This window comes from Cyanistes caeruleus, chromosome 21 (genome assembly GCF_971803275.1).
Source record: "Cyanistes caeruleus chromosome 21, bCyaCae1.hap1.1, whole genome shotgun sequence".
NCBI lineage: Eukaryota > Metazoa > Chordata > Aves > Passeriformes > Paridae > Cyanistes > Cyanistes caeruleus.
In genome coordinates, this window is record NC_141721.1 from 9,499,024 (window position 1) to 9,513,567 (window position 14,544).

The window sequence follows — 14,544 nt, forward strand, 5'->3', positions numbered from 1 at the left end:
CCCTGGAAGCAGGCTCTGACCCCAAATAAGACTCTTCTGGTGGGTAACACAGGGACCACCATGGTAACACAGGCAGGGTGGGACACCTGCAGTAGCCAGCCCAGTCTGGGCCAGCTCCTTGCCCCTGGGGCCAGTTTCACTCTGTCTCAGCAGGGAAGGAGCAGCACTACACTCTCAGAGGCAGAGGCAAAACAACTCCTGCTTCTGCAAGTAGCAGGCTGACCCTTCTTTAAGGGCCTCAGAGTCACTAATTAATTACCATTTCCAATTAAAAGAGACGTGCAGCTGTGCACACATAGCTGATAAGGACAAATGGCACTTGCATGTTAAGTTGTGTTGCAATGCTGATAAACAGTTGTTTAATTCACGTCATGGAGTAACACCAGCTCCTCTCTGATATGCACAGGACTACCTGCTACAGCAGCTGGTCTACAACCTGCTCTCACACAGGCCTGTGCAGTGTTTTGGGTCTATATAGGAGCATCAAGGACCTTGTAATCAACAATCACTGAGCACTTTTCTGACTCACTCAGCTCCTTTTTTGTTTAAAGACTGAATAGCTGGTTCTGAAGGCTGTGCTGACTATAGAATTAGTGAATTTGGAGTTCAGAAGAAACTTTCCAGCAAGGAAAACCCTCTCCCAGAAAAGATCCACAACTCTTAGAGTAGAGCTCATGAGTTCTCCCCTGCCAGTCCCAGTGCCTGCTCTGACAGCTGCATTAGCCATCAATTCAGCAAGTGTTCCAGGAAAGGAGAAACTGGGATTTCTTATCTGGCCAGGTGCATGGGTAACATCCAAAATGCTTAAGACTTAAGAGAAGGAGTTTTTAATGACTGCTATTAGTAAAAACAATTTCCCAGTTCACTTCAAATTATTAGTCACTGACTGAGTCACAGCCAGGGTCAGCTAAAACAATAAGCTGTGATGGATGCCCAGGGCTAGGGAGGATGGCTTATGTGGTCTCTATTGTCCCAAACTCTTCACAATAGCTTTAATTACCAGTGCCAAAAATTTTTTGTTGGATTGAGGTGACAAAGTTGTGCCATGATGTAAGATGGGAAATGGAAAACCCCTCATGCCCTGCATGCAATGCTCATGCTGTTCCTTGTGGTCCCCCACCAGTGCCAGAGCCTGCAGCTGCTCAGGTGAAGCTGGTGTCCCATAGGTCACTAGCGCCACTTCTTGCTCAGAGCAGCCAAGCCCTGAGGGCAGCCTCACTGCTGGCTCTGGGTTCCTTACCAAGCCTGGGATCTGGCACGACAGCAGGAATGCAGCAGCATCCTTCAGCAGCTGCTTCTGGTCCTGTACCTCCTCTTTGCTTGACTCTGGGAAGCGAACACCTGGGAGAAGAAAAGAGAAAAAACATCAACCACAGCGACTCACAGAAGCAAGTTCCTTTACACAAAGTACATAGTAAGAGCAGGTGAAAAGTTAAGAGTAATTGTCTCCCTGCAATTAAAGATGCTTCAAAAACTTATCTCAAACTATACATGTTTCGATGGGAAGAGCATTGGCTGCTGAGTTCAGGCAGGGGCTGGGCTGTTCAAACTCAATGGTTTGGCCATTCCCCTGCAATGTGCCTGCCCCAGTATTCACTCCCAGAAACACTCTGGGAGCTTCTTCTCAATTTCCCAATAAAAAGTATTGCTCCAAGTAATGGAAATTCATGTGTGATGCCTGTGCCTGATGTGTGTATGTGAAAGGGCACTGTGACTGCTAGCTGAAATGTTACTAAAACAAACCTAGCCCTTTACTGAGGTGCCAACATCAGTCATTCAACTACAAGTGTTATTTTTTGTGTAAACTACTACATGAGGATCAAATTTGATTTTTTTCCTCCCTCTGCTTCTTTTCACATGGTCTCACAGCTGGGATACTTGGAGAATCCCAGGAGGATTCTTGGCAGCAGCCCGCAGCCGTCCCGCGAGTGCGCGGTGGGAGCGGCTCCCCGCCTGCACTTGGCGGCTCCAGTGTGTGGAATGCACTGCTGCTTCCTCTCTTCTGCACTCTGCTTCACAGAGAGCCCTGCAGCATGCCCAGCCAAACAAAAGCCAGCAAGAGCCTTGGCTAGAGAACAGTTTTTGTCTGCAGCTGCCTGGACACAGCCACCCTCTGAAGGGCTGGTCCCAGCTCTGGGTACACGTACCTGGTGAGAAAATATCTGGGTTAAACCGAATATCAAATGATGTGTCACTAATGGAGCCTACAGCCTTGCAAGCATTCCGAATCACTTCTCTGCTTTTGGGATCCACTGGAGCAGGAAGAAAAACAGAATACAAATGAATGTGGAGTTCAGGAAATGACACACCTAGCTATTAAATTAAGTTTTGTTACTAAAAACAGCAATGATGGCACATTCTGAAGAAATCCATTATAAAAATAATCAATTGTAAAGGAGAATGGCTGCGAAGTCTGAATAAGAGCACATAAGATGACCCAAAATCCCCACAGACGTCCTCATCTCCAAGCACAGGCACTCAGAAATCCAAGCCTGGGGTTCCCCAAGGTGCCTGTGTACTGCTGGCCTCCTGCCTGGCCCCAGAACTCCCCTGTACTCCACAGGCCAGCCAGGCTAGGCTCTTGCTCCTAGGGAAGAGCTGAGGGGCTGGTGACCTTGCTGGGTTCAGACACCTCACTCACCCTGTCTTGGAGGCGAGTCATTCATCAGGGTGTTACCAAGAGGCCAGAATTGACAGGCAGCCAGTGCTTGTCCTGTTTAACCACCATCAATCACCCCCACCACCCCCAGCCTGGAGCTGCTCCAGCAGTGACAGCCCACCAGGCCTGCATGGAGCTGGTGCTGAGGATGAAATACCTGTTCCATCGTCAGATGCAATGGTCTCGGCAAGCTCCTTCACCTGATCAAGCCCAGTCATGCTATTGTCTATTTTGCCATCCTCTGACTCAGGCCGCTCGCTGTCTGCGGCACCGTTCTCTGCAGAGGCACCGTTCTCCAGCGCAATTGAGCTCTCCTGCTTGTTGGCTTTCTGCTGCATCAGCTGCAGTGCAGCCAGCTTCATGAATAAGAGATACCTGCAGCAAAGTGAAAGGACAATTCAGCGCAGCAGAATCCCAGAGCACCACACGTTTGGAATGTGTCCCACTCCCTGTGCTCTCCTGCCTTGCCAGTACCAAGTGACCCAAACGTCCCACCACAAGCACACAGGATTTCTTCCAGCACCTAGAAACAGAAGTAATATTCAGGACATTGGGAAAGTCTTAGTAAGAAGCATAAATCCTTCCCATTCCCTAGCCATCAAGTGGAAAGGATACCTGCAAGGGAGGAAGAACTTCTAAATGTTTGGACAGGGGTCAACAGTAACAGATCTGGAGACTAAAACACAAACCATCTCTTTCCCTGGCTGCCTGTCCAAATCCCTACTATTCTCACCTCTTGTTAGTTAAGTTCCTATAACTGCATTTACACAGCCAAGCAATGGCACAATTAGCTGCTCACTTCTGGGAGCTCTGCTAGGATGCTCCCAGGAGAGTGCAGCAGGGTCCTGACTTGAACCATGACCAGCTGCAGTGGAGGAAGCAGGGAGCTCTGCTCACCTGTGTTCTACAAAGGCATCAACAAGTTCTTGCCGCAGGCAGCAAAGCTTGTGTCTGTGCTGCTTGGGGAACCCCATTTTCTTACATTCCTCTGGCATTTCCTCCCCTTCAACAGGCAGGAAGTTTAGATCTGGAGGGAAAGTGCGTAGCAGGTCCAGGATGTAGTGACGCCCATCATTGCCAATAATGCCTTTGCACTCCACTGAGGAGCACAGCTCCACCTCCTCATTCTTGTCATTGAGAACTTTGTGCTTCTGGATCTTCAGTGGCCTGCTGGTCTTCTCCAGCAGCTCCAGGTACTTGGGGTGCGACACAACTGTCTTGCCAAAGTCTATTGACCCATAGATGACACTCTGTTCCTGCTCCCGCTCCAAGATACCAGGAATAATAGACTGAGCTGTCACTCTGTAACCTCTGTAATCCACCACGACAGTTCCCAGTGTGTACAGCCCTTCCACATCCACAGCATTGTAGGTCCGCACACCATTGAGATCATTGGTAGGAGCTACATAAGCAGCAACGTCTCCACCAAAGTCCTTGTAGTGGTCACGGACGTCAAAGCCCAGGCTGAAGAAAATGTTGTTCCAGATGAACATCTGCATCTTGGTCTCCTCACTGGGGTTGATGGCCATGACATTGCCATCGATGACTGCCATAGCACCTCGTGTTGCTGCTGCAGTGAAGTCACTGTGAACCTGGAGAGAAAGCGGGGTCAGGATGGGCCCCACGCTCCCAGCACCCCACCTCCCAGCTCTCAAAGCTCCCTGCAAACTGTTCCTTTGCTCCTCTCCTCCCAACAGCCTTCCAAGCAGGCAGGCAGGTCTGCTGGCTTTTACTGCTGTGAGCCTGGCTAGTGGCTTCCATACAAGCCTCAGGAGCCAGAAGACAGACAGCAGAGAAGGGGCTGTGTGAGGAGCTGCCTGCATATCCCAAAGTTACCTTGAAAATGGCTCGTTCTCTCAGCAGCCTCTCAGGCAGGTTCTTGCGTGGCAGCTCTCGTGTAGTCTGCAGCTCCTCATTCCAGTCTCTGGTCTGAAAGAGGGAGGGAAAGCCTCGTGGGATGCAATGCATTGTGTGGGAAGGGGTTGGCAAGGCAGCATTCCCGCTTCACAAGGTGTTTTGGGAGAGAAGGGAGAGGAAGGGGTAAGAATTCAGGCTGCTGTGGAGCGTGGAAGAAGTAACTTCACAGCAGAAACAAACACACCTCGAGAGTGGACTTTATTCAACAGCAGTTTGGGACAGATCTTGCATCAGCCCAGCCAGTGCAGGGCAGTGTTACTGAAGGGGCAGCACGGTGCAGGTGTCATTAGCCAGTGCTGTGGTCACACTGCAGGCACATGCTGCCCATGGCTGGCTATTGCTGCCCTGCACCACTTTGTGCTAGAAAGCTGCAGCTGAAGCATTTGGAGCAGTCTGCTCAGAGACACAAGAGCCATTCCACAAGAGCCTGACTGGCATGAGGGAGTGGTCTGCCTCCTGTGCAGTGGCACTCTTCAGAGAAGGGACATGGAATTTAGAAACATCCGAGCAGAAGCTGCTGTCAGTTGCTTCTGTGCTCATGGAGCTGCAGCATGAGCAGCACAACCCCTGTAGTCAAGGGCCCTGTGAAGAACAAGGACTCCTGCAAGCTTTCTCTTGATTACCAAAACCCTCCCACAAATAACAAAGGTTACTTTTTGGTAGTTAACTTATTCTCAGCGTAGCTGGCAGCAAAACTCTTGCCAGTGTCATCAGGCAAAGCAAGACCAGTACCTGTCCAGGTATGTGCTCCTCATAGCCCAGTCTAGAAGTATAGGCGTCCTCTGCCCGGACACAGTCCATGGCGTGCTCTGCTTGTGGAGCTGTCCAGCTGTACACTTGGAAAGGAGTGGCTATCCTCTCAAAGGGGTGTCTCTGAACCCTAGTTTGGGAGAAACAGCAATAAAAGGAAGAATCTTTTCTATTCCAAGAGAATTTTGGAACCAAGCTTTCACACTGGTCCTTACAGGCCAAGATGTAACAGCAACCCACAGTGCAAACCCAGGTACTGCTGAAGGTCTCTTGTGTAATCTGTCTGCTCTGCGCAGGGGCTGAGGCTCATCTGTAGCTACTTCTGGCCCAAGCAATACAGTACAGTAATTTTTAAATGGCCAGATAGTCACAGTGGTGGCTGGAGGCCACTGCTAATTTCAGCCCTTGTCTAGTGTCACTTTTATCTCCTTAATGAAGCAGGAGCAGTGCTCCCAAAAGCCACACAATGTGCCTGTCAATCCACACCCTGCTGAGCCCAGGCAGTTCATTAAGTGACTCTGAAGAATGACAGGCTTTTGCACAGCACCCACTGTCCTGGAGCAGAACATATGGTCCCTGCAGCAAGGATGGGAGAATCAAACAATGCCTTGTTGTTGTGTTATTATTATAGGAGCTAGAGAAAATTATAGAATATTAACATGCACAGACATGTTTAAAATAATCAATCTCTCTCCACCATAAGCCTACACAAAGCCCTCTTGTGTTACTCTCACTGATATTTATGCTTCAGTCTCTTTTGTGGATCAGGGAAATCCTCAGGGTGCTGCCCTGTTGTTCAGTCAGGTGCTCTGTGGTCCTTGCAGCTTCCACTCACGTGTCCCAACCACCCACCACTACATAAGCTCAGAGAGCCAGGCACTGCAATCCCTACTGCACCAGTGGCATCCAGCTCCCCAGAACCAGCTGAGCCTCCCCACCTTCATACTGGACTTCTCAAAGAACTAGAGAGGAAGAAGCACTGCTACCGTTTCTTCTGAAGAGCAGAGAAGTTTTTTTTGAAGGTAGGGCTGATCTGGTTAAGTAGTTCCACCAAGGAATGACTGAGAAAACTGGGGTTTGCAGGTTTGGGATTGAAGTTGTATGCTGTAGACCTGCAAAAGAAAAAAAAGAAACAGTCATAAGCCATTGTCATACCTGTGACTTTCCACACCCGAGGAACATGACTGAGAGCTCTTCACACATGCACAGTACAAAGGCTGCACCGGTGCTCTTGCCTGCAAAATGGGAGACCATGGGGCAAAAAGGCAGAGGGACAGCAAGGACCTTACCCAGTCTCCCCACATGAAACAGCCAGTAACCCTGTACCAGGCCCTGATGGTGTTTTAATTTAGACCTTCTTCAGCCATCTCCAGGATCAGGAGAGGCTTCTATTTTTATAGCTGGGAAGGACTGATTTCACAGAACTTCCCAAACATACCAAAAATGCCTTAACAGAGAACCCCCTCAGCACAGCTGCTCCAACAGGCACAGCCACAACAGCCTCTCACAGCTATCATTAAAAAAACAAAGAATTATTTGTAGCCAGCTCAGGGAGTTCTGACAGGCTGTGCTTTCGCTTTAGGGCAAAATGAGATAGTTGCAATAGTCAGGAAGGAATTTCCTCACAACTCAAAATGCTCTAAATAGCTGATGACATTATGGGATGTTTAAACTTTCCCTAAAGCACCAGGCATTTAGCCACTGTGGAGAAGCGGTACCAGGCATAACTAAATAGTCCAATCCAGTATAGCAGCTCCCACAAACCCATGTGAGCAGCAAATTAAAATAGGCTGTTTCTGCCAAAGAAAAAAAATTAAAAAAAAGAGCTGCAACTGTTTGTTTGTGAGTTGTTTTCCAGTTGGCTGCTGCAGGGCAGGACAGGAAGCACCTCAGTTACTCACTGATTCAAGTAAAATCCCCGGGTGGAGGCAGTGATACTGACGTGCCGATCCTCCACCGTGATGACGTACAAATACATGAGGTCCCCGTGCATCTTCCGGTTACCGGGTGGGGGGTTCCAGCCACTCATCGTCAATACCTTTAGGCACTGCAAAGGCTACAGGAGAACACAACAGAAGCAACTCCTGTCAGCAGGAATTAATGTGTTTGAGTTAGAGTAATTTGATGTATATGCCAGATCCCTTTTACCTGCTGCCCTTGTTTGATTCCAGACACAGAGCTTACAAACACACCTGGTCTCCAGAGCAGCTTCCCGAGCCCTCTGCAGTCCACTAGTTTGCCTTTCACAACCGTGAGACACGGGTGAAATACCCAGATACCCTGGGACTTTGGGCTGCACAGGGTATGGATTTCTTGCTGTACTTGTTTCCAAATGGCAGCTTCTAAACCAGAATCTGAATGGGAGGGCACAGGAAGGCTAAGAACAATCTGTAGTGACCTGCAGATCCTGTCTCCAGGACTTTGCAGAGGAATGCTGCTTTCCCTTCTCTGCCACCCATCCCAGCAAGCCTGGTCCTTCCACACTCTGCACAAGTCCAGACTCCATATCCAGTGTTTTGCACACCAGTTCCTGGACTTTACTCTTTTGGCTAAGCAGTGCTATCCCAGCACTCGTTAAGCACCAAGCAGAGCAAATCCCAAAGTCTACTTCAGCTCAGCTTTCAATCCCTGACCACCAGTTTGCTGTGAGGAATGTGCCAACAGCTGTTTCAATGACACAGGAGAACTCTACCTTCCAGTCTCTGTTCTGGGGCTGAAGGGCACACAGGGGCCTCTCTTTGCTACCTGGCAGGATATGTTCAGGAGGGGTGCAGTCAATTTGTTCCATTTCAGTACCTTTCTTCTTCCGTTTTCCACTGTCTAGAACAGACAGAGACAAAATCAGTTCTGGAAAGTGCAGCATTCCCTCCTCCAGTCATTCAAGGAGGGATGTAGAAGTGCTGCAAATACTCCCTGCATGCCTAAATGACACAGGACATCTGATTGTTATTGTGTTTAACTAAGGAAGGAGTCAGAGAATGAAACCACTGACTACACCAGAGAAGTCTTTTTGACCCGTACCTCCCAGGTCTCCTTCAGTGAAGACACTCAGGAAGGACAACGAGTTACAGTCCACACCATTGAAAGCATCTGATGGGTCAAGACTCTTCAGAAGGTCCCGAATGTGGCGCACATGTATCCTGGCTTCTCGCACTGTGTATGGCTCTGATGGGCAAAAAGTGGGGAAACAAACTGGAATTAGACAGTTGCTTACTCCTTTAGCACACAGGCCTCAAAATGGAACCACAGGAGAGAGATGACAGGTGGGCAAAATCACTCCCTAAGAAAACCCCCACTCATTCCCTCCCAAGTCTCAAGGAACTTGCCTTCCACCACTTTCAGCAGTGAGCCCTCCTGCAGTCCTTCAATTGTCTTCAGCTCAGCGAAGTTATCCAGGACGTTGCCATCCAGCTGCAAGGAGAAGCAGGTCCGATGGCAGGTATCCTCCCGGTCCATCAAAACTTGATGGATTTCTTGTACCATTTCTTGAGGAGAAACCTTAAGAAGGTAAGAACCCAGACAATTATTGTTTACCCTCCCACTTGCTCTTGCCAAACTCTGCCCCTCAGCTGCCGTATCAAAAACCTCTCAGACCTCTCTCTCCAGGCTTGGAAAGGCAAACTCTATCTCCCTTCCCAGGAAGATCACTTCTGCTCCTGCTGGGAGGACACTGTCAGCTCTGGCAGGTCAGTGACCTGAGTTCCACCCCACGGGCTTGGCACCCAGAGATGTAACAGCCAGGCACTGCACCAAGCACTTAGCATGGGACAGAGATGACAGAGGGCAGTGAAGGGATAGAAAGCGGTGGGGAAAACGGGGTTCTTCCCTTATCCATTCACACATTAGTGGTGAGATCATGAATGCTGGACATGGAAAACAGCCCAGTTCCTCCTCCCAATGTCTGTGCCAGTGCCACACCTCAACAGGGCTCAGGGGAGGCCAGACCCACCTTGAGCACCAGGGCTGCTCCCCTGCCTCCTGCTCTGCTCCAGCACCACTGACACTGCTGGGAAACCCAGAGGACTTGGGGTAGTTTACATAAGCTGCTGTAAACAACACAGCCTGCTATTATTAGCCTATTAAAACTAACAGCCAGGGGGATTTAGAGGAGACAAAAAGCCAGTCTGAGATGCAGCTATTTCCACAGGGGATGGGATTTTGCTGCACTCTCTGCCAGTCTTTAGGAGGTAAGAACTTTCCATTGCATTTAGATTCCAGATGCCTCTCCCCAGAATTAGAGATACTTCAAATAGTATTTGGTGAAGTATCAAGCTAAATGGGACTATGAACCAGGCCTGTCAGAGCCCATCCTGACCAGGCAGCACATCACTGTCCACATGACATCAGGCAGAGCTCTCCATGCAGAGGGAAGTGGAGACAGCATCATTCCCTTCTGTCTTCAGGCCAGTGCTTGAGCTCCCTGAGCTGTTAGCATCTGTCACTGTATACCAAACCCAGGCTGGTCTGAAGCAGCATCATGTCATAACTGCAGAGCAAGCAAGGGATGTTCCCTTGCTCACTCAGGCCCAGAAATCATGTTTTCACAACACTTCTTTAAAGAACAGCCAAGAAGTGAGAAGGCCATTTTCCCTGTGCTCAGCTCCATACCCAAGCCCCTCTGTGATGGACAGAGCTACACCTAAGTGAGTTCTCCTTCCCCTTGCTCCACACCTGGCATCCAGAATGAAACACCCTCCCTGTCCCTGCAATGCCCAGGTGGGCCTGGGCTAGGAAGCCTCTTGCCCATGTCTCTTTTTCCTTAGTTTCTCTCAAGGCACCAGCCAGACGTCCTCCTGCACCCTCCATCCTTTGCTGCCTTCTTCCCTACTAGACAGGTCAGGGAGCTGTGAGCAGCCTGAAGGTACTGTCCAGACTGTGGGGGCTAGCAGGGGCCTTCCCCTGCCTCCTTCCCTGCCTGCCTGGCTGAAAGGATCTGGTTCAAATACTCCCCCAGCACCTCTGTTCCCTTCCCCAGCTGGTGAGGGCAGGTACCTGCAGGGAAAAGGGCTCTATCCCTGGTGCACAGATCTTGACAGTAAATCCCGTATCCTGTATGACGATGACCTCCTGGTCGTTGCCATCTTCTCCTGCGTCAGCCTCCTCATGGCCGTTCTGCTTGGCATCCTTCTCACCCTTGAGGCTGTCATGCGGGCCGCTGCCATTCATCAGTGCCACGCCAGACGGGTGCTCTGGGCAGGAAGACAGGGTTGAGACAAGGTCCTTGTCAGGCTGCAGAGACTGGCTTGGACACTGGAAAGCCTGAGCCAATCAAGGGCTAAAAGGCAGGAAGAGTTTTGTTCTGCACTTGCTCTTGACTAGACAGAGGTGTGCCAGGCCCTTCTCTCCCTTTCCTCATAGCATAATTAAGGTGCTGTCGCTCACCTGCAGTGTTTGCATCTTCCACAAACCATGTGCAGAGAGGGGAGGGAAGGAGAGCAGGAAGGATGGGTCAGTGTACACCACACTGAGCTGTCTTAAGAAGCCTCTTAATTAAAAAAAAAGGGTGTGTGGTGCTTTGTGGCCTGGAGGCAGCTGTAACCTCTGCACCAACATGTTAAAGAGCAGAGAGGCAGGCGAGTGGGCCACGGCACTGCTGAGTGTCACATGGGCACCCGGTTCCTCCACAGCACAAACAGCTCTCACGGCCCTGCCTGCATTTGGCCACCCTCTGCATTTCCAAAATACCTCACAGAGATCCCATGGTGCCAGGGCGTGGCTTTGCCTATGCAATTTTATTCAAGAAAATGGTGACGACATCTTAAGTGCTTGTTTAGACAGATGTGTCACAGGGCCGGGGAGCTCTGTGCACCCAGCTCACCGCTCCAGCGGTTTGTTTTCCTTTCCAATGAGGTGGACAGTGTCAGAGCTGATAAGATCTAGGAAGCTGCCATTCTCCTAGAGGAGCCTACATCCTCTGAATGAGGCTGGGGACCACACTGAAGAGGAGTAAGGGTCTTCCAGGAGAAGTTGGAAGAGTGGGAAGAGCTGCTGATAACAACTCTGGGAGATGACAGAGTACCCCTTGCCCCCAGCCTATCAGGCTGGTGCCCCAAGAACACCACGCCACCCCACACACCAGGGCAGTGCGTGCTGGAGAACAACAGGGCTGGGGCGCACTCAGCTGGACCCCCCCAAGGTCACACCCAGCACTTCCAGCTTGGTGCTCTCAGGCACCCACTTGCAGGCAGCACAGATGGAGATAGGGTGCTTTCCCAAACAGCAGAAATAGCCTTTCTGAAAGGCTGCACAGGGTCAGCACAGCTCCAAGCAAGGCTAATGCCTCGAGGTTGCAGCCCTGCAGCCAGCTCCATCTGGCAGGTGTCTCCTCATCCTCACCTCCCAGCAAGGCATCTGTCCCCACACCAGGGGAAATAGCAGCTGAGCCTCCCTCACCTCACAGACTGGCACTGTGGCTTGAGGACCTACAGCTGTCACAGCCAGTTCTTCCCCATCAGCCCCAACTGCTTCTGCAGCCCAGAGAAGTCGTTCAGCCTTCACCATAACCCAGAAAATGGATGGCAACACCATATCCCCCTGCACACCTCTGGAACACAACATCAGGCTGCAGCAACAAGCCCTGCAAATGCATCCCTGGAGGGTCTTGTCCCCACCCCAGACGACTGCCAACAGCAAACCCTCAGAGATGACTGTCAGGGCTGACTTAGGACATGGTGAAAGGGCTAAAAATGCAATGAGAGCACACCCATTCCAAAAGGCAGCAGGTAGCAGAGCTACCTCAAGCAGCCTCGGCTGCCTTCAGCAGCTCAGCAGCTGCTGCTCATGCTCCCTGTCACTGTGCATATGTCCCCAGCACTCGCTGCTCATTTTTTTGACAGATGAAGCCATGGGCAAGTCAGGCCTGGCTCTGGCTGTAGCAAGCTGCTGTCATGCTAGAAAGGAGGAAGAGAAGCTCCATGCCAGAGTGCCTCAAGAGATGTAGCTTCAGAAAAGCCACACCATGCCCAAAGGGCTGGGGAGAGCCCCATGTCACACCCTACAGCCAGCACAGCCATACTTCTGGGCTCCCTGAACATGTGGGGATCTGGACAGAGTGCAGACAAACCACCACAGAAATGCTACACCTGGGGCTACCGGTACTGCAGACAGGATGACCTGCCAGGCACCCGAGCCAGGCTTGGCCCAGCCCCTGCCCACCCAAGCAGGGCAGGATCACTGAACTTCTGTTCCTGCTGTGGCAGCCAGAAAGGAGGCAGAATTTGGCTGAAAGGAAGGCTGGCACTGCAACCCATGCACACGCCAGTCTGGAGCACAGCAAACACCTTCAGCAGCAAAGCAAGACAGGAAAATCTGAACGCAAGGGAAAGTCACCAGCCAGGACCACACTTCTGCCGTTCACTGCTCACTGGTGTAAGATCCCCAAACTACCTAGTGTTTCAGAAATCAGAATACTGTTCCTAGTCTGCAGAAACACAACATGTTCACACATTCCCTCTTTTCCTCACTTGAGTGAAGGCAGGGCTGTCACAGCTCTGTACGCGACAAAGAGACATGTAGTGGCAACGCCTTTGTGTTTCCTTATGTTGGAGGATCCAGCTCCAGCCAGCACAGTCTTAAGTTTAGAAATTAAAGTTATGTCTGGACTGAGAAAGATCTGCTATGCAGCAGGCTAACCCTCAGATGTGAGCCAGGCAAGGCTTTTCAGAGGGGTTCTGTACAGAATGGGTATGTTTCAAGGAAGCATGAGCTGGCCTGGAGGCCATGCTGCCTGCTGGGTGCTGACTCACCTCATATGCTCCCCGAGGGAATCAGAGTTGCACCCACCTGCCTTAAAGTGGGTCACTGGTTCCTCCCACCCGCTGCAGCCTGACTGTGTGGCGGCCTCAGCAGTGCCGGTGCAGAGGGAGGCACATCATGGGGCACTCATGGACTTCACAGGATTTCAGCCTACTAGAGACAGTAGGAGGAGGCACAGGACACCTTAAAGACACCTGCAGAGACCTCTCTTCCACTCCTTGCTCTCACTTCAAGCCCCAAACAAGCCGGCAGCTGTGTCTGACTGCCGGCTCTCACTGCCATGCGCTGCAGCCTGGATGGCTCATGGAAGGTGTCTGAGTCACAGGGAAGCAGTTCCACCCGCTCCGGGGGCAAACCCGGCTGCTCCTCCTGCTCACTGCCCTGCTCGCTGCTGCAGACAGAGATCCCTGCTGGGTCACGTCAGCCTCGAGATGCAGGCTTGCGGTCTCGACCGAAGGCTGTGACCTCTGGTCTCCCCTGTCATTCCAAGGGATGTGTCTGTGTCCCAGCAAGGACCCTCCTCCTGCACTCGACCTGCAGCTTGTCCCCTCAGCTGTGGCAGAGGCTGCTGAGCTCCGGCCCGTGCTGGCCGAGTTGTAACACAATGTTCTCATCGCTGCCCTGAGCGCAGCCCAGCAATCCCTGTGCACACACAGAGCACAGCACAGCACAGTGGAGCGCGGCTGGGCACCGGGACAGGGACCCACACTTGCCTGTCTGTGCTCACACCTGGCACAAAGGATCAGACAGAGGATTAGATTTCATCTCTGCACCTGGACAAGGAGTTCACACGCCAAGGTGACAGGGCCTGCTTTAATCATGCTTCCTATTTACAGCCAGGCACCTGGTGAACCCCGGCACCCGGGACAGCACACACCCAAACCAAAAACCTGCTGGCTGCACACAGCAATAGACAACACAGATCCTGGGAAGAGTAGTTAATAACTGATTCATGTTCAAACAAATCTTCTAAACCAAAGTCAGACACAAATCCTTTTCGAAGATTATCGGATCCAAAAGTCAGTGACATTACTGTTGCTGGGACTTAGCCTGGTCTGCATGGACTGCTCTGTCAGTGAGGAGCTTCCTTCCCTACGTTTAGTAACTGGAGAAATTGTTAGAGGACAAAACTAAAAATTAAACCCCTACCTTTTCCAGCACCACCTTTTGGAATGCATCTCCCATTATCAGCTCAAGTGCCATTTTGAGGGGCCAACTGTCCTCACTGCGCTGCAATAATGCACTGGGTGAAGGAAGAGAAGGAACATCCCATCCTCAGCACAGCTGATGGAGCAGCTCCACCCATGCAGCTCAGGCCTGTCCTTGACCTGCATGCAGCTGAAGGAAGCCAAAGGCTCCCTGTACTGGTCCCTCACAGCTGCACACTCCCAACCCAAGCTGCTGCAGGCTGGGTTCTGCTCCGTTCCTTTACAAGGACCATGTTTTCAGTCACAAACAAAAGC

General features: G+C 51.2%; 1 protein-coding gene across 2 annotated transcripts in view; it reads right to left on the minus strand.

Moving 5' to 3' along the window:
- Positions 1 to 14,544, minus strand: part of CLUH (CLUH binding protein of NUMT mRNA) — a 31,163-nt gene that overhangs the window by 9,402 nt on the left and 7,217 nt on the right. For both annotated transcript variants that reach the window (XM_086859559.1, XM_023939438.2), the window contains exons 2-13: positions 10,319 to 10,515; positions 8,653 to 8,824; positions 8,348 to 8,491; positions 8,019 to 8,146; positions 7,228 to 7,382; positions 6,313 to 6,438; positions 5,309 to 5,456; positions 4,496 to 4,588; positions 3,557 to 4,251; positions 2,817 to 3,034; positions 2,148 to 2,252; positions 1,241 to 1,341 (exon numbers count right to left, since the gene is read on the minus strand). In XM_086859559.1, coding sequence (XP_086715685.1) covers positions 1,241 to 1,341; positions 2,148 to 2,252; positions 2,817 to 3,034; positions 3,557 to 4,251; positions 4,496 to 4,588; positions 5,309 to 5,456; positions 6,313 to 6,438; positions 7,228 to 7,382; positions 8,019 to 8,146; positions 8,348 to 8,491; positions 8,653 to 8,824; positions 10,319 to 10,515 — 2,282 coding nt within the window. The remainder of the gene's footprint in view (positions 1 to 1,240; positions 1,342 to 2,147; positions 2,253 to 2,816; positions 3,035 to 3,556; positions 4,252 to 4,495; positions 4,589 to 5,308; positions 5,457 to 6,312; positions 6,439 to 7,227; positions 7,383 to 8,018; positions 8,147 to 8,347; positions 8,492 to 8,652; positions 8,825 to 10,318; positions 10,516 to 14,544) is intronic.